Consider the following 19,701-nt stretch of genomic DNA (forward strand, 5'->3'; position numbering starts at 1 on the left):
CCCAAAGCTCTGACACCCGAGACTTAAAAGTTAAAAGACAGCAGGACCTTGGGTTCTCGAACGTTTGCGTGGAACGCGCGTGATGTCACGGTAGCAAGCATAAGTGATCCCGTGGCGCCCGCCGAAGGACGGAGAGGGTACCGCTGGTTTTTTAGTGCTTCACATTTTTTTTTAAATGTTATGTGATTAACTTATTATATTCAATGGGTAGTAATAATTTACTATGCGAAAACATTTAATGTAAAATCTTTAAAATAGGTTGGTTTAAATATTATAACAAAAAAATGAAACATTTGTCAGTTTTGTGACAAGACAAATAACAACTATCAAATTTGATAACATAAGTTAAATACATGGCCTAAATTGCAGAATTCAAGTTTTCTTTATAATTATTTTGAATAAATTATGAGTTAATATTATTATAAAGTAAAGGAAATTATCAAATCATGGCGTTGGATTTGGTCAGCATTGCCCAGCCTCACTATATACCCGGGTTTGTAGTAATTTTAGCATTTACGCTTTTCAAGCCAACATAATAAACAAAGAGATTTAATTTCTTAATTAGTATTGTTAAAACGTCTTCAATGTCCTGGATAATAAAATTTTAAAACAAAAAGTTGCTTTTTGTTAAATTTTGAACACATTGATATTGAGAAAAAGATTGTTTTGTATACTTAGCTTTTGGCAAATGCTTAATCAAAAATTGTTGTAGTGTAATTATATTTATGTTAGAACATTCTAGAGCTAGAATCCAGTCCAGTGGCAATATATCACAATGGCTATGAAATCTAAGCCTTAAACTTATTCATTTTTTAGAAATATAATTGATTAAAAGTTAAAAATCATCTATGTATATTACATTTTCCTTTAATGTTATTGTGTATGAAATTTTCTTTAAAGAGTTACATTAATAAGTATATACATTATTCTTAGGACAGTTGCACTGACACACGGCTCACAGCCTCCGTTTATAACTCATCATAATATTTCGATACTTTCCTGCTCTTGTACTGGCAAAATTTCATTTCTTGTATCGTATTTCATGAAGAACGCGATAACTTGTTTTTATTTCAATTGAATGAATGAGTGAATGAATGAATTATACTTTATTGTAAACCACAAATAAAAATATAGAAATACACAGAACAAAAATGTAAAACAAAAATAATAAAATGAAAAAAAAAAAACGAAAAACCAAATAAAAAATAAATTCTCATTATACGGTGATTGAACGAAAGACTTTCGACCCAAGTCCGAATCGCTTGTTAATTTTTTTTTTTAATTCGATACTATTGTAAAAGTGGACCCTGATCTTAAGAGTATGTATGTCACAAAAATTACGTTAAACGTGTCACAGATGATAAAGGGATTGGGAAATTTAAAGAATACGACGCGATGAGATAATATAGCGATCGTGATATATTGATGTGTCGCTTGTCACTGATCCCAAGATAAATGTCCTGTCCGCGGACGTATTACGAAAATACGATTTCTCTTTACTATTTCGTCACGCATATTAAATAAACATCAACGTTTATGCTGGATTTGAATTACTGTAACCCTTAATTAACATCTGTTAAATTTTCGCCACACGGAAAAGTTATATTGATGTTTTATTAGCATATTTTAATATAAAATACAACAGCTGTACTTAGATATAAGAATTTTCAAGAAAATCTTCGCTCAATTATCTTTAAAGTATCCATCGATGATACTATATATGTAGCTAATACTTATTTCATGTGTGGCATTCCATTGTCGTAACTGACAATCGTTTTTTTTTTAAATAAAATAATTTGTCTCAATCTAGTGTGATGCGCTTAACGAGGCCATTTATTTGTCTTAAAGTTATTAATTTCGGGATATTTACCTGGTTTTTTATTTTTATTCGGTGGAACTCGATATTTCGACATTATCTACGAACGTCTTATTCACGAGAGTGGGACGAGAGTCTCGTGAACCCCGTCCCGAAATTAATAACTTTAATAATAAAAATAGCCATGTTAATTTAAAATCTTATTTATTTGTATTTTTTTAATTCTTAAATCGCCGGCTCATCAAGCATGGGAACTAAGATAATTTATTATCAAATTACTTCCAATAGCCAAACACAAGTATAAATTAGGGTGTACCCTGTGTTATTAAAGTTGTAATTTATAAAAAAAAAAAAAAACTTACAAATTTATCATAAAATAAGAAAACAGCAGACACGCACACCGCATTGTTTGTTATAACAAACACATGCTATGACAAAAATGTCGTGATGATCGAAGTAGGTATTCCACTTATTTCGGCTTATTATTGCTCTTATTCGCAAAGTATCACATGTATGTACATGTCACCGTAAAATTACAAAATTAGTTAGATTACAATCTGACGAGACAGATTATAATCTGTCGAAATATTGTGAACCGTGAAATACATATATATATTTTTTTATGTTAAAGGTTGGCGGACGAGCATATGGGCCACCTGATGGTAAGTGGTCACCATCACCCATAGACAATGACGCTGTAAGAAATATTAACTATCCTTACATCGTCAATGTGCCGCCAACCTTGGGAACTAAGATGTTATGTCCCTTGTACCTGTAGTTACACTGGCTCACTCACCCTTCAAACCGGAACATAACAATACTGAGTACTGTTATTTGGCGGTAGAATAACTGATGAGTGGGTGGTACCTACCCAGACGGGCTTGCACAAAGCCCTACCACCAATTTGATTGCAATTTAACGTATTAATTTCAGTTACACGGGCCACTGTCCAGAATATAAGTATCGAATCGGTGATACATATGGATCGACCACTCACAAGATCCTCCTGGACCCCAGCGTCAACCACTCCGAGAGGCTCGTTTTATCAGACCGGACTGCTGATGATTTCCAGGTATTTGATAATTGGCGTTGTATTAGTACAATTATCACTATAGAGTTCTTAAAGTAAAGTGAAGTAAAGTAACAGCCTGTATATTTCTCATTGCTGAGATAAGGCCTCCTCTTCCATTAAGGAGAGGTTTTGGAACATATTCCACCACGCTCTTCCAATGCAGGTTGGTGGCATACACATGTGGCAGAATTTCTATGAAATTAGACACTTGCAGGTTTCCTCACGATGTTTTCCTTCACCGCCGAGCACTAGATGAATTATAAACACATATGTATATAGTGGTGCTTGCCTGGGTTTGAACCTGCAATCATCGGTTAAAATGCACGCGTTCTAACCACTGGGCCATGACAGCATAGAGTTCTTAGTCTAGTTTATTTTAGTATTCATATTATATGAAGACTGCATACCCATAGCCCTCTGGGGTACTTTCAAATATAATAGATAGTGAAACTAGATAGAACCGGTATTTATATGCAGTCATAAATAAGATAGTTATTACAAAAATGATATATATTCCAGTATTGTAAAGTAATAAAAAAAGGAAAAAAAGGTTATTGGTGAAATCCTCGAGAAGGTTATCTAGAGAGGTGTGATATTTACATAAAACGTTTCATTTTTCTTTGGACGCTAACTTGATTAATTAGATTTTATGGAATAAATCGCAGAAGGCATTTACTTTTATCAGGTGTATCGTCCGCCCCAAACTGCTGTCGATGTCGTTAACGCAAGGTTCCGTAACGGAGACCCGGTGTACAAGCATCCGATGATACCGGGATACGAAGGTGAGATAACCTTAATTAAAACGTCTGTTACTACGATGTATCCGACTGGAAGGACTGATTTCTATCATACTCAGATAAAAATTAAATATAATGGCGGGTAGCTGGCAAGATTGTTTGGATCCGGTTCATCATCTTCGACGTACATATTCACGAAATAATATGTACAACAAATCTATAGCTCGATTCGTATATTGATTTTTACAATATTTTATAAGCCGCGACACCCTTGTTAGCTAACTTTTCTTATTTTTCTAACATGATTCTCACTGGCCATCATGGCACTCTAACTAAATGACTTCAATCAAAGTATTTAATTATCTAATGTTGCGACATGTTAAAATAATTCCGACGATTAATCCCGATTACTTTAGAATAAAACTTAATTTATTTTTATTTACGGTAAATACAACCTTTTTATTGAACGAGATGTCGTCGTATATTTAAATTTAATTTAATTTTGATTTTAAATTTAGATTTATACTTAAATTAGATTAGATAGCGCTCTGAATGTTGCCAGATCAACGAATCGTGTTTACTCTCAAAAGATGTTCGAGACTCTAGACATCAGAATGGGATCGATTCAACATTCTTGCAGTCTTGTGGCCTTTACAAGTATTTTATATTTACGATCCAGATTAATGAATAAAAAAGGATTGAAACGGGTCCATACAAACAATACAAGTGTATAATTATTATTAAAAGGATCGATTGTTTAAAAAAACGCATCACGAATAAAAAATTCTTTAGCAAGACAACGTTATTAGCCAATATAAACAATGTTTAATTATATATTCGAAAGGTAATCGAAAGGTACGCCTGATGGTAAGTGGTCACCATCGTCCTTTGATACTGGTACTACGGCAATGAAGCACCAATTATAGGATCTACTATATTATATACTTATATGTATCTTGTTTATAAGTGTCATTACACTGGCTCACCCACTCTTAGAACTGGAACACAGCGATGCTGAGAAATGATAACATTGATGTGATTAATGATTATATTATCATTATATGAGATTGAATACGTGATAGCAAAAATCGCAGTTACAATGATCATTGGTCTCCCCAGTGATCCGGATAGTATCTCATACCAATCAAAACACGACTATGATCTACTGTCTGTTTTATCGTAAATTTTATTAGCATACGTTGCCCTATCTATATGTATGTTGTGTATCAATTGTAATACCGATTGAAAAAATGGGGTAGAAATGCGTTGGGTGTAGTGACAAGTTTTTTTTTAAATATATATTTTTGTGGAATAGGCATTTGTCTTCCACCTCACCTGGTGGAAAGTGTAGATAAAGACGAATGTGGTACACGCCCATCCAAAATAAACCTGTTCACTCTACTCTTAAACGCTCTGGAGTTCAACTTATCAGGAAAAATAGACGCAGGCAGGTCGTTCCAAATCTTAGCGACTCTTACCAAAAACGAGCTGACATATCGTTTAGTTCGACTTTTGGGTATGTCAACAATGAATGGATGAAACTTTTGTCTGTGCCTAGTAGTCCGATAAAGGAATGGAGATGGCTCTATCAGTTCGAAACGAGCCTTCGACAACTCTCCAAAGTGCATCCTACAAAAAATCGATAAGCTGGCCCCTCGGCGACGATGCTCAAGGGTGTGCAGTCTGCTACTTGCGATGTTGAAGTCTCAAACAGATACATACTTACATCTTATATATTCATAGCGTAAGGCATTTGTCCAATTGATTATGGGATGATGGCTGCAAATTAAAATGTGCAGTACATACAAAATTGAAGAGGATTCTTGATTGTAATTTACCAAATTGTTACAATTTAACAATGAATTATTTTAGAGAGCGGAAAAAGTTACTTAGAGAGCGCTGCTACGGCTGTTTAAGAAAAAAAAGGAAAACGTAAACAAATGAATGTAAATTATTATCGATGAACTCCAGTTATAACTGAATTATTAACTGGCATAAAAATAATTTAAGAAAGTCATTTGAATAAGGTTTCACCATTCTGGCGCCAAATTCAAATTAGTGACTAGCAGTTTATAATGAAATGAAATCAACACAAAATCTGTCATAGGATTCCAAATGCTTAAAATATTTTAAATAATCGCAAAGTGTCGCGGACGACCCACTAGTATATTATTTAATATAGATATAAAATGTAATCTAGCAATGGGTAGTAAAGGAACAAATTTTGCAACCAAGAGGTTGTCGTGTGATACAAGATCTCACATGACGGATACGAAATGAGATAACGATAAGTGGACATCACTGGGAATTACATAATCTTGGATGACTTGACCCCATTATATGACAAGGATTTTGAACAGATGTTATCTGTGGTTAAAATGGTGAAATTATTTAGTCAAATTGGTTACAGATTATAGAAAATTTTGTTAAAATATGTAAACATGTCTTCTTTAAATTAAAGATTTATATTTATTTTAATTTAAGATAATTATAGATTTAGAATATACGCCGATAATATATTAATGTGTAAACGCGCTTTTTCATATTCAGTTATCAAGATGTAAGCCCAGATTATTTTATTCTTTATTATGGTACGAATTAGATTATAATACGAAAAAAAAAGAAAAGAAAGAATTAAGCTTGCTCACACAAACAAGACAGAAACAGGTTATATTTGTCAAGTTTATGGTATTAATTATTATTACACAGTAATAAGTAACTGTTCAATTTTCGTAATATAGTTTATTTAAGTTTAAGCAACTTTATGTAAATCCAATTTTGGGCATCGAAATTATTTTAGTGTTAAAATTGTTATAATAGATTTAAATATTGATTGTTAAGAAAACAAAGGACTAGTATAAAACATATTTATGCTTTAAAATCTTAAAACACGATAACGATAAGATAATCTTTTGATAGTCGTTTATCAGTTATAAAGTAGGTATATTATATTATAATCTCTTTGAATTTTTTCTTGTAAATAGGAGAGAAGTAAAATAACAGTTTGCCAATATGGCACAACTGGTCTGGATCCTTATATCATTTTAGAGTAGAAGCTGCCCCAATAAGTTTTGATGAATACTCATGATGTATATTTCCATGCAGGTTTCCCGTCGGTTGAACACGAGATGAATCATATACATAAATTCGGCACATGAAAATTCAGTGACGCTTGGGTGGGTTTGAACTTGCAAATAACAGTTAAAATTCATCTCGTCTCATAAGTGAGAGAGAATATGTTTTATTTTGCTTATAAATTGCCGTCGTTTATGTGTTTATGCTTTTACGTTAAATGACATGCGATTCGAAATATATGCAATGTTTTTATTGGGACGTATTTGGTCAATTAAATAGTAAAAGCAGTGCCCTTCGTGCTAGATGCTCTTTTAATGTTAATACCTACGCGACACAATGCTCGCAATAGTAAAACTATAACTACGGATTATAAGTCAAAGTCCCGCGTCTTTTTGTCGAAAGGAATGAAAGACATTTGTCTAAAATATTAAGATTATCATGTCAGGAGCGTCATTCAAACCAATAAAGTTATATATACATATATTACGATATAAACATGACAACAACAGCCTGTAAATTCCCTTTGAGGATAAGATTTAGAACATTTTCCACCACGCTGTTCGAATGCGGGTTGGTGGATTACACATGCGGCAGATTTTTTATGAAATTATACACATGCAGGTTTCCTCACAATGTTTTCCGTCACTGCCGAGCACGGGATGAATTTATAAACACGAGTTAGGCGCATGAATATTCAGTGGTCCTTGCCTGGGTATAAACCGGCAAACATTTGTTAATATGCACGCATTCTAAACAACTGGGCCATCTCGGCTCCATATAAACATTGTATAGACTTATTTTACTTGAACAAAGCCGGGACGGTTTGCTAGCTTTATATTTTCGAACACTCAAGGTTGATGCTAGTTTGTTTAGTGCCATGATATGGTGGTATCATATTTCAAACATTTTTTTTACAGTTTATTTGTTTGACCGTGATAAGATTTATATTGTTCGAGTTTTTTTATCTGGTTTAATAATATTTACTTACTCTGTTATGGTTAGCCGGTAAAATGTGGGTACGTTGCTACCGAACTCAGTGATTCAGTGCTCATAAGCTGACTCATGTACTGGATTGGTCAGAATGTATTAATTTCCTGAGACTATAACATCCCAGATTCAGTTCTTAAGATGATTTATCAAATTAGGTTTATTTAAATTATGACTTACTAATAAATACTTCTCGTATTTATTTATTCTTTATTGCACCCAATCTTAAAACTGAAAATAACATTTTTGTTACACAAAAGTTGCATGAGGTGCAACAGGCGGTTTTTATTAGTTTATATTGTATATGATTTATAAAATATACGTAATTTTAAACAGAAATATTAAATGTTAACTATACTACTGTTTGTTTGTCTGTCTGTTACTCTTTTACTGACAAACTGCTGAACCGAATTTAATTATATATGTTTCAAACAAATTTGTACCTAAAGTAAGTATATATATTTCCTTTATGTATTATAATAGTTATATTCCTACCTTTTTTATTTCATATACAGGCGAACGGGCAGATGTACCACCCGGTGGTACCTAAGTGGTAACCACGGTCCATAGACAATGGAAGTATAGGAATTAATAAACATTCTGTCACACCACTCATTTCTGTCACACCAATACGCTACCGACCTTCGGATCTAATATGTTATGTCCCTTGTGTATGTAGTGACTCATTTACTCTTTAAACCGAAACACAAAAAAACGAAGTATTGCAGTTTTGCAGAATAATATCTGTTGAGTGTATTGTACCTACCTATCCAGACAGGCTTGCAATAAGATCTATCACTCGCATTAAACCATGAACATTAACGTATGTAATATTAGCAAATTGCACAAAAAATTGCTTCCGAGGCTGTTAATGTGCACTAATTCGACCATTGGTATTATAAAATAAGGAATCACTCATAATTTTAAAATAATAGTTGTCGCCCGCGGCTTCACTTGCGTTTTAGGTAGTTGCTTGTTATGTGTCAGGCAAAAAAAGTAGCCTAAGCCTCCTTCCTTGGACTTCAAGTTTGCTTCATAGCAAATTTTGTGAAAATCGGTACATTGGTTTGGTCGTGAAAGAGCAACAGACAGACAGACAGACAGACGTACTTTCACATTTATAATATTACTATAGAAGTATAGATTAATTAATTTTCAAAAAATGATTCATAAATTAAATTAGCCTGGAAAAGAAATAAAATGAGTTTAAGGTTATTGCTAACATACACTCGTACATACATACTGACAGCTGTGCCTTTAATTTACTTCATGTATTGTAATAAAACATGAGCCGTTTAAGATTGATGACCGTAAATGGATTAATGTTGAAATTACAGAATACTGATCCAATGAAGTCATTATATGAAACTAGTTTAACAGCGCTGCTTGGTTTAATCGTTTAGGTTATCTTATTTGCATTTCTGTACGTCACGGTGCCAAGCGAAAGCAACCCCATGTCTTTCGTTAAAGATACGGAGAAGGTGCTGATGCTCCAGGTATTCCGGTTTAACACAGTGCGTGTTAGGCACAGGCGTCCTAGGCGTCTTAGACTCAGTCGAAACCCACATATGCCCCACTTCATTTAGTGGATTCGCGTAATGTGTTTTTCCCACGATATAAAATAATGGCCTTTTCTCTACCCCTGATATAGGTATGCAAATTTTTTATTATGATCTGTTGAATACTTTGCAACTGAAAACGTAACATATATATATTAACACTTATTTGCATCATATACAATTTATATATTCATTATAAATAAGTACAAAAGTATAACTTAAAAAAAATATTTATTTAAATGAAATCTGAAATCGTAACAAACAAATTAACTTTTCCATTTATAATATTACTTGGGTTGTATTGTATAAACACCTGCGGGTTTGACAGATTGTATATCGTTTTCAATTTAACTGTATTGCCTTGAAATATGTAGGTGTATGAGTAATAAATCACACCAGCAGGATATAGTGCGTCAGGGTGAGATCGTACCGATCGAGTTTCCCACTGATTCAAGCACTATATAATTGTTTTGTTCTCCAGCCAATACAAGCTAATAGCATCTAACAATAATGAAATAAGATTTAAAAAGTTCAATCAGCCGGAAAATAGATCATCATTCATTTAATTACATGAGCATACAGGGAGACAGTTAATTAAAAAAACTAAATATTTAATTTATTACTAGACCAATTGGTTGTAATTGTTGTTCAACCTGGAAACCTGCATTTGTCGGTAGAAATTCTATCGCTTTGCTAGGAGAAAACATCTAAGCGTTCCTTATAAATCCAAACCTACGCAATAAATTTTGTATTACAAAAAAACGACTCTACATAAATGTATACATTTTAAAATATAGATGATATAAATTGTCATAATAGTCACATTATTGGTTTATTTTATAAGTTCATAAGAAACCTTGTTGGACGCCAAATTGGATTCTCGTCGATTATGCAAGAAGCTATTGAAATAGTTCCCTGAATCACTATAATCAGATTTAACTGTATGCACTTTTACATAAACATAGAAATCATTTATATAAGAAGCGACATCGGTGGCATTTGAGAGGCATTTCCAGTACAGTATCTGACAATGATCTACGATTAATAAGTTTGGACGTTAAGAGTATATGTACATTTGATGATGATAATCCTCTGAACGATTTTGAGTGTGTATGCAAACACGAATGCAAAAATATATGAACCGTTATAAGGTGGAGAACTAACTTTGAAAGAACGTCACTGTAACACTGTCAAGTTTTCAAATCCGGGTTGTTACTGAGATATTTTTTCACAGAATACGGATCCACGGACCAGAAAACCCAATAGGTTTTTTTAGCGGTTCGATATTCAACCTCAGGGCCTTATGATCAGCTGACGACTAATATATATTCAATAAGCCAAACATGTAAACTTAAATATTCTTACAAATTATACTTGATATAAGCATACTACTACTGTTAGCTAGCAAGTGCCAATGTTTTTTTTACTAATGATTAATATTATTTCCGTATAATTTAATTCGCAGTTTTGACGAGAATAATGATAGCTATGAAGCCGTATAACTGCAAATTGGACGTGTACAGTGGCATATCACAGAAGTAAAACTAAACGGGACCATGTCCTATCCGTTCCACTTACGTCTGGCTATCAGATCGCACGCAGGCTAACGGGCCACATCTAGTTTACAATTATTATTATCAATATATTACAGAATCAGACTCATGAAATATTCAAGTATTAAGGAAATTCGTGCTGTTTCGTATCATTTTGAATTTCGATAAATAATGGATTCAATCGGTCCACATTTACAAACAAGCGATGCCCATTTATTACAATATACAAGGAAAATGTTATATCAATTGTTAAGATTTCTTTAAGTGAAAAATTTGTGGAGATTTATTTTTTCTATCTGTATTTATATTTAATTAAATAGTCAAAAAATGGAACCCTATGTTCTATTTTATATTATTAAAGCAGATTTTATTTTAGTTTGTATTCTGACAAATAATACACTTGCTAAACATAATTAAAATTACTGTATAGTGTAAAATTATACCTAACTATTTATGTATCCAAAAACGAAATAGTCATTTGTATATTTTATACTTAGTCTATTTGGTGTTGTTATATGTAAGATTCGAGTTGTAACCACTTAATCTGATGTCGTCCTAAACGATTTGCATCAGAGTGATTATTTCCTATCGAGACTATATGCTAACTGCGTAGGTTAAAGTACTCAAGTGTGTGTGCAATGATGGGGGGACTTTCTATTCCCCTCACTCCTATAATCCGATAGGACGTTTTTCGGAGTTATCGGATTCAGGTGTGGAACGAATAGAGTATATAATTATAAATTACGAGATTCCAAAAACAACGGATAGTTCACGAACATCCAAATTCCAGTCTGTTATTGAACATTTCTGAATAAAAAACGCCAATATTTTTTATTGGGATTGTGTCTTATAATTTGCCTGGAATCTGCTGTCTTATAAAATAGTGAGACCAACGAGCTAGTTACTTAATATGATGTGATAGGATTCTTGCCTCGGCTGAACGCACATTTTGGTCAGCGCTACACGGTCTCTGCAACGGAGGCTCTATCGGAATTTCAAAAGTCACAGTTGAACCAGCGCGCCGGGCGGAACCAGCTAGAAAGAGTCGTGGATCTACAAGCAAGCAAAGGACAACCGTGGGATCTTGTCGATAGATTCGTAAGTTCAATATCAATTATTTGGATGAGAATGAAGATGGATTATGAAAGAGGAAGCGAGAGAGAAGATTGAATGGAGAAATATTAAAGAATAACAAATGATTTACGGATGACTCTCAATAAAATAAAATCCTCCCATATTCTAGTCGGCTACAGCGGAATTTAAGCTGCCCTTAGTGGTGGTGAGACCAGAATGCGCGGGAATATTGAGAGATGTGCCAATGGACGAGCCGAAATTATTGCCTCCCTCCCATTCTACTAGTCCCTACTTCATGGAAAATGATAATCCGGATAAGTTTATCAAGAAAGGTAGCGTAAAGTAAAGGTTCAATTAATTAAATAAGTTATATGCAATTACAGAAAAATATATATTTTTGTATAGTTTTAACTAGATTTTTCTCAATGTTATCATTTTAAAATGGAATTAACTGTTATAATTCTATAATCAACTTTATACGAACTCTTTGAGCGTAAATGCGTTCAAAGCGTTACGTATTTTACCGTAAGACTAACAAAAACTTTTAATATTTTTTAAATTAAACGTATAATTTATATACGAAATATTTAAATTATAGTCAATTAATCATAAAGGTATATTAAAAAAATAATTTTGGGACTAAATACTTTTTTAATAATTTTGACGTCGTTACTATGGAAATAATAAGTAAACAATTAAATCATGATGGTTATTTGTCTAATAAAAGATTTGTCTCTTTAATTTTTATTTATCTATCTACTCGGCACATATGTCGATATTATTGGCAAAACACAATTAGTAAATTAATTAAGCCGTAAAATGTCGTATGATAAAATTCATGAGTCTTTCGTTCAAAATCAAATATGGGCTTTTAATCCTTCTGAGTCAGTTCGTAAGTCGATTAACATTATTATTTTATTTTCTTTTTAGTAATACATATTTAAATTTCGATAGGCAATTCGTTCATGAGCGATGGGATGGATTAATCCAATCTTTTAAGTTTCATTAATAGCAATTATTTATATAATAATATACTCTTTAAGGTTTTGCCGGACATGTACCGTATGGCTTCCAAAGATTTGGCGAATCGTCTAAAAAGCTGACTAATTCGGCTCTTTGTGACTTTTCGTCTAACTACAGACGAAGACAGAGTACTGAATGGGCTCCAGTTAATGTTGTCAAGTAAGTAACGAAATAGTAAATTAGTAAGGTTTCCTTTAAAGATATAGATTACAATTAGTTTTAATAATTTTATCTAAAACGTATTATTTACATTTTATGTGAATTTTAATGCTAAAATTATTTTGAATGTGTGAATATATGATCTGCGACGTCCGTGGTAAACACTGTCATCGCCGTCGAGTGTCATAATACGTCATATGTCATATTGCAAAATTTACAAAACACGCATTTTCTTCAATTAATTGCAATACATAGAAAAGCATTACAATGACGAAGAAGAAAATAATGCCAAACCTCTCGAAGGAGGAGAAAATGGTGATGGTTATATCAGAAATTATACAAGAATTGCTGGTCGCTCATCGTCAGGGCAAAGATGTTAACCTCAACAAGATGAAAACGAGGATTTCGTCAAAGTACGGACTTGGAACTTCACCGCGGCTTGTAGATATAATAGCAGCTGTGCCAGCTGATTCGAAGAGTATTCTGCTACCTAAGTTAAAAGCGAAACCGATTCGTACAGCATCTGGTATCGCTGTCGTAGCCGTCATGTGCAAACCTCATCGTTGTCCGCATATAAATTTTACGGGTAACATTTGCGTGTACTGCCCCGGTGGTCCCGATTCGGATTTCGAATACTCGACTCAGAGTTATACAGGATATGAGCCTACTTCTATGAGAGCTATTAGGGCTCGGTACAATCCGTATTTACAGACGCGACACAGAGTGGAACAGCTGAAACAGCTCGGTCACAGTGTGGATAAAGTTGAGTTTATTGTGATGGGAGGTACATTTATGAGCCTGCCAGAAGATTACAGAGATTATTTCATTCGGTAAGTTGCATTCTTATATCAATAAACATACTCAATTAATGATTATTCGCTTGCACTTAAAATGCATATCATTAGTAATTATATATATAGAAAATGATTTATTTTTCAAGCAATTAATGTTTCCGTATTTAATTTTAGGAATCTGCATGATGCCCTATCAGGACACACTTCAAGTTGTGTAGCAGAGGCCGTGAAATATTCAGAGAGAGCTAAAACAAAGTGCATTGGGATCACAATAGAGACTCGACCAGATTATTGCTTGCAGAGGCACATGAGTGACATGCTGAACTATGGCTGCACAAGGTCAGTGTTAAATTCTCATGTCTATTGTTACCTATCCAAATTTCATAAATAACATAATAGTAGCTATTGGCGGTAAACTATGAAATATACTTTCTAAGAGTTAATTATGTCCTAACAAAATAATTGTAGTATTAGGTGAAGTATAAGAGTGTTTAAATTAATCACTTATAATTGTTTTGGTAAAAAATTGTATATAAAGTTTTTTTGAAAAGCAATTAAAAATGTATGAGAATTATCATGAACTTCTAATTGTTCAATGTTGGGTGTATTGGTCTTGGCCCAATCCGTGCATTTCTCTGCCACAACATCTAACAATTAGAAATAATCAGTTACCTTACAAAAAAGAATGTCCTCTTTTATTTAAGAGATATTTTGTTTTAATGAAGATTTTACTGTAACATATTTTCTTTCATACTATGATGTTTCTTTAAAAAATGATCAAACTTTATTCTAGGTTGGAGATTGGAGTGCAATCAGTCTATGAGGATATAGCCAGAGATACAAACAGGGGACACACAGTAAAGGCAGTTTGTGAGAATTTCAACCTCGCTAAAGATGCAGGATACAAGGTACACTTATGTTTTGCTTAAAATAATTGTGATAAAACCTTCTTTAGTTACAATCTTTATTTTTATAATCATGTTAAATAGTAATGAAAACTAATTAACTGCAATAATGACATAAATACATTATATTGTAGATGCAGGTAGATTTCATGCAAGCACATCTATTTAATTTGATTAGTGAAAAAGAGTGACTGTTTTAAAAATCTCTATTTAAACTTATGTAAATTATTCTTGTAAAATGACAATTTAAAAGTGTTTGTAAGATCCTATTTGAATGAAGAATATATATTCATTATTTATAATAAATCTTTTCAAAATATTTTCATCTAATCTTGAATTTGATTTTAGATTGTAGCTCACATGATGCCAGACTTACCAAATGTAGACTTTGAAAGAGATGTGGAACAGTTCATAGAGTTCTTTGAAAACCCAGCTTTTAGAGCGGATGGACTCAAGATATACCCGACCTTGGTGATTAGGGGCACCGGGCTTTATGAGTTGTGGAAAACGGGGAGGTACAGGAGTTACCCACCATCTACACTAGTTGATCTGATTGCGAAGATATTGGCTTTAGTTCCGCCATGGACTAGAGTTTACAGGTATGATACACATAAATTATGATGATTTATTTTTAGATTTGATTTGAATTTGCTATCAATACTAAAAAATCCAAATTGAAGAACCATAACCACAACTATTTTAATACTTTTCTTAAGCAAAACTGAAAAAACAGTACTAAAAAGTGCAGGCCAGTCATTTTCCCAGTCAAAATAATTAAACAAAATCTGTTCTAGAAAGGCAATAAGTAATAAGGAAATAAGGCTAATTTCGATACCATAATTCCAGAGTACAGCGTGACATACCTATGCCTCTGGTTTCCTCTGGAGTGGAGCATGGTAACCTGAGAGAGCTTGCCTTAGCCCGTATGGCAGATTTAGGAACCGACTGCCGGGATGTGAGGACTAGGGAGGTGGGGATACAAGAGATACACAACAAAGTTAGGCCATATGAGGTACGTATGTACAATGTAAATGTGTTTTTTAATTGCAATTTAATATGAAAATTGTTGAAATATACAAGTAACAATGGATAAAAAATGTGGTTATGTATCAAAGATATGGACTATGTATGATTATTTCGGAGTTATAATTTATCTCTTGAACTTATAGAAGCTCTTTTGAATACTCATGTTATAATATTCTATTAAATGTAAAATTACCACTGGTTATGAAAGTAAATTATATCAACAATATCAGTGAAGAAACTGAGTATAGTACGACACAACTTAGATGTAGCATCGTCAAAATTCGTAAAACCGATCACATCCAAATTGAGAACGCTATCCCAAATTATCAATAGTTATTTCTCATGCGAATATGATCTTTACACAAACGTAATAACTTGTAATATCATATGACCTAATATATTCGTCAATTTGATACGTCGAATTTACATGCACTTGCTTTCTCTGGTTTAACTGACGTGGGGAATCTATAGCGACGAATAGCGTCGAATGACGCGATAGGGAGCTATTTCTATTGGTCGTATAAATCGGCAGTAATCGGTTTTATTTTCATTTCATTGCATTTTCCGATGCTAATATTCTAATCATAATAAAAGATTTAATTTGTTTCGTACTATATGTAGTTACGCTTTTCTACCTTCTACCTTTTCTGCCTTTGCTGAACAGGATTAAGAATTAAAGAATTTTATAAAAATATGACAATTACAAGTTTATTTTATTTATTTTATTTATCTAGGTTGAACTAATAAGAAGAGATTATGTAGCCAATGGTGGTTGGGAGACATTCTTATCCTATGAAGATCCGGATCAGGATATATTAGTGGGTCTGCTCCGACTCAGGAAATGTGCTAAGGATACATATAGACCGGAACTGAAGCCGGGACCTAATGCTAACTTCAAGCAGTGCAGTATTGTGAGGGAGCTTCACGTCTATGGATCTGTTGTGCCCGTGAGTATGCTTTGATATATGCTAGGTTGTAATTTGTTTTTATCTAATTTACATGGCATATTAAAACATTGGTTTTTACATACCAAAAAATATTGTAATGTATTCTTTATTCTACCATAAATTACAGAATGGTTTTGGTATTAGAATTCCCCACTGCGTATAGACTGATACGGGTTATGTTGTCTTAAATTTTCGCGATTATTACACATTTAAATAAAACTAGTTATAATGGATTTGAATCGCGTATATTAATTATTTTTGGCATCCCGACGTTTCGAGCACTTTACAGCGTTCGTGGTCACGGGTAGACTAAGGTGGTATTGTTCCTCAAATAGACAAATGGGATGCCAAAAATAATTAATATACACGATTCAAATCCGTTATAACTAGTTTTATTTAAATCTGATACAGGTTTTTTTTCAAAATATAATTCAGTATTTCATGTAATTCATGTGGATGATGTTCTACTAAATTATTAGCATGGCCATTTAAAAAAAAAAAAAGTTTTTAAAACTCTATGAAACATTGTTTTAGGTTAACGCACGAGATCCAACAAAGTTTCAACATCAAGGTTTCGGAATGTTGCTAATGGAGGAAGCAGAACGTATCGCATTGGAAGAGCACGGATCTGATAAGATTGCGGTCATATCTGGTGTGGGAACACGCAATTACTACGCAAAAATTGGCTACCACCTCGAAGGACCGTACATGGTCAAGATGCTTGCTTGAATAAAATTTTAAAAATAAAATTTTTGTCTTTGATTTTGTTGTAAAACTTTTTTCCTCATTTTGTGTTTTTTATCGTCTTAATCTTAGTTTTAATATAAAATTTACACACATTTTATTAATATTTCATTAAAATTAAGATTTTTTTGTAGACGCTACATGTAGTAAAGCGTCAGTTGCTAACTTGTTTGTGTAATATAAGTTTATATATTATAAATTACTATTTTCCGTTTTCCGACGGGGCGTTTGAGAGTGTGTGATATGTATTAGGAGTAAAAAGTAAACTATGTACAATGTTCCAGATAAAATTATTTTTAGATATTCTAACCAACATTTATCGAAACGTGCATTTTTAATATTAGTGAATTGTGATAATGTTTGAGACCGTATATTTTATACGTATGCTAATATAATTTTTTTTCGATGTATATAATGTATAGTACGACACAAATTAGATGTAGCATCGGAAAATGCAATGGAATGAAAATAAAACCGATTACTGCCGATTTACACAACCAATAGAAATAGCTCCCTATCGCGCCATTCGACGCTATTCGTCGCTATTAATTCACGCGTCAGAGAAAGCAAGTCTATGTAAATCGACGTGTCAAATTGACGAATATATTAGATCATATGATATTACAAGTTATTACGTTTGTGCAAAGATCATATTCGCGTGAGAAATAAATATTGATAATTTGGGCCAGCGTACTTAATTCGGATGTGATCGGTTTTACGAATTTTGCCGATGCGACATCTAAGTTGTGTCGTACTATACTTAGTATGTGAAGAATGTTAAAATAAATACATAATTTTATATTCAAATTTAATCAGTAAATATACTAACTAACCTGGATTTTTTAGTGCAGACTTAAGCCTTGTCTTACAAGGTATATTTATATTATTTAAATTTTGCCAAAACACATTATTATTTTTTTCTTATCTTATAGACCTGATCCTCCATTGTCGATCAATCCAACGGAGATCTATCACAAGCACGTCGGGATGTTGCCGAACTACGCGGGACATGTTCCTGGATGCGTATTCAGGTAAGGAGTCATACTTAACGACAAGGCCAATAATAGTGCCTTATGATACCACCCTGGTTATTTTTTCATTCAGCGGATTTTCGCGGTTTCATGGAAAACCGAACTAAGTGTTTTCCAGTCCGAAATGAGTATGTAGAGCGACTGGGTTTAAAAAATATTTTACCTCTGAAAGCTCAAGTCAAATAGTTAAAATAATCATGAGTTATTTGGCCCAATAATTAATGGAGATTTTTATATCTATATATTTAAAAAAGTAAACGATAACCAGATTGTTATTTTTTGAAAATTCCTTTAACTGTTTGTCGTTTATTTATTTAGAATTACTTGTCGCCCGCGGTTTAGGGGTTGGGCGTTGGTTTTGGTATTTACCTATAAAATTGGTTTCAGCTTTTTTTTCATTCGCATATTACAAAAAATCCGTTCAAAAGTTTGGCCGTAAAACACACATAGACAAACAGATTTAGTTACGTTTGCATTTTAAATATTTTTATACATTATCAGCTCGAGATTTGAAACTCATACACACACACACATTCATTCTTTCTTTATCCTTTATTGTTTTTGTTTCTTTATGTATAATTTGCTTAAGTTCTCACATGTATAATTTAGCTTTAAGAAATAAATAATGGAAGAGCACACTGGTTCGTTGTGGCACAGGCTTTTGCTTATCACAAGAACCAGGGAATTCATTTTTATTTGTAAATATTTTTCTGAATAAAGCATATTATTATTAACTCATATCTATCTCATACCATTCAAATGTGTTATGCTGTTTTAACAATTTGCGTTAGTTAAGTTTGGATTAAGAAAATTGAGATTTTAGATTACTAATGGTTACGTGTTTTTTCAGATTTGGTAAAACGTATGGAAACGATACCCGGGACGCGAAGAGATGGCTGCGTGGGGATTTTACGTCCTGATTTTTTTTTATTATTTTGAAAATCAAATAACCATTATTTTTGATGAAATAAATTTTACACATTTCATTTATATAATGGTTTTATTTCAATAATCTCAATAATAGCATTTATATATTAAAATAACATTTTACATTTTCTGAAGAAATGCTTAAATAAAATACATCGTGTATACAATGCATAATTTATTGCTTTGTTTTTAAATAGGTATTTTGCAAAAATTGTCTAAACAGAAAATCAGGACAAGAATTAAGATGAAATGAGTGTTTAATTACTTCATTT

The 19,701-nt window shown here is 32.7% G+C and overlaps 2 protein-coding genes across 2 annotated transcripts; both read left to right on the forward strand.

Annotated features, from left to right (window-relative positions):
• Positions 1-336: 336 nt before the first annotated feature.
• Positions 337-19,492, forward strand: LOC124539882 (UPF0605 protein CG18335-like). The gene is made up of 8 exons (XM_047117245.1): positions 337-493; positions 2,750-2,888; positions 3,574-3,670; positions 11,722-11,897; positions 12,043-12,205; positions 12,917-13,055; positions 18,404-18,502; positions 19,353-19,492. Exons 1-8 carry the CDS (start codon positions 447-449, stop codon positions 19,420-19,422), a joined length of 930 nt encoding a protein of 309 aa, XP_046973201.1. The 5' UTR covers positions 337-446; the 3' UTR covers positions 19,423-19,492.
• Positions 13,250-17,467, forward strand: LOC124539871 (elongator complex protein 3). The gene is made up of 7 exons (XM_047117234.1): positions 13,250-13,885; positions 14,024-14,188; positions 14,643-14,757; positions 15,103-15,353; positions 15,601-15,766; positions 16,515-16,727; positions 17,262-17,467. Exons 1-7 carry the CDS (start codon positions 13,323-13,325, stop codon positions 17,454-17,456), a joined length of 1,668 nt encoding a protein of 555 aa, XP_046973190.1. The 5' UTR covers positions 13,250-13,322; the 3' UTR covers positions 17,457-17,467.
• Positions 19,493-19,701: the final 209 nt, after the last annotated feature.

This window comes from Vanessa cardui, chromosome 2 (assembly GCF_905220365.1).
Source record: "Vanessa cardui chromosome 2, ilVanCard2.1, whole genome shotgun sequence".
NCBI lineage: Eukaryota > Metazoa > Arthropoda > Insecta > Lepidoptera > Nymphalidae > Vanessa > Vanessa cardui.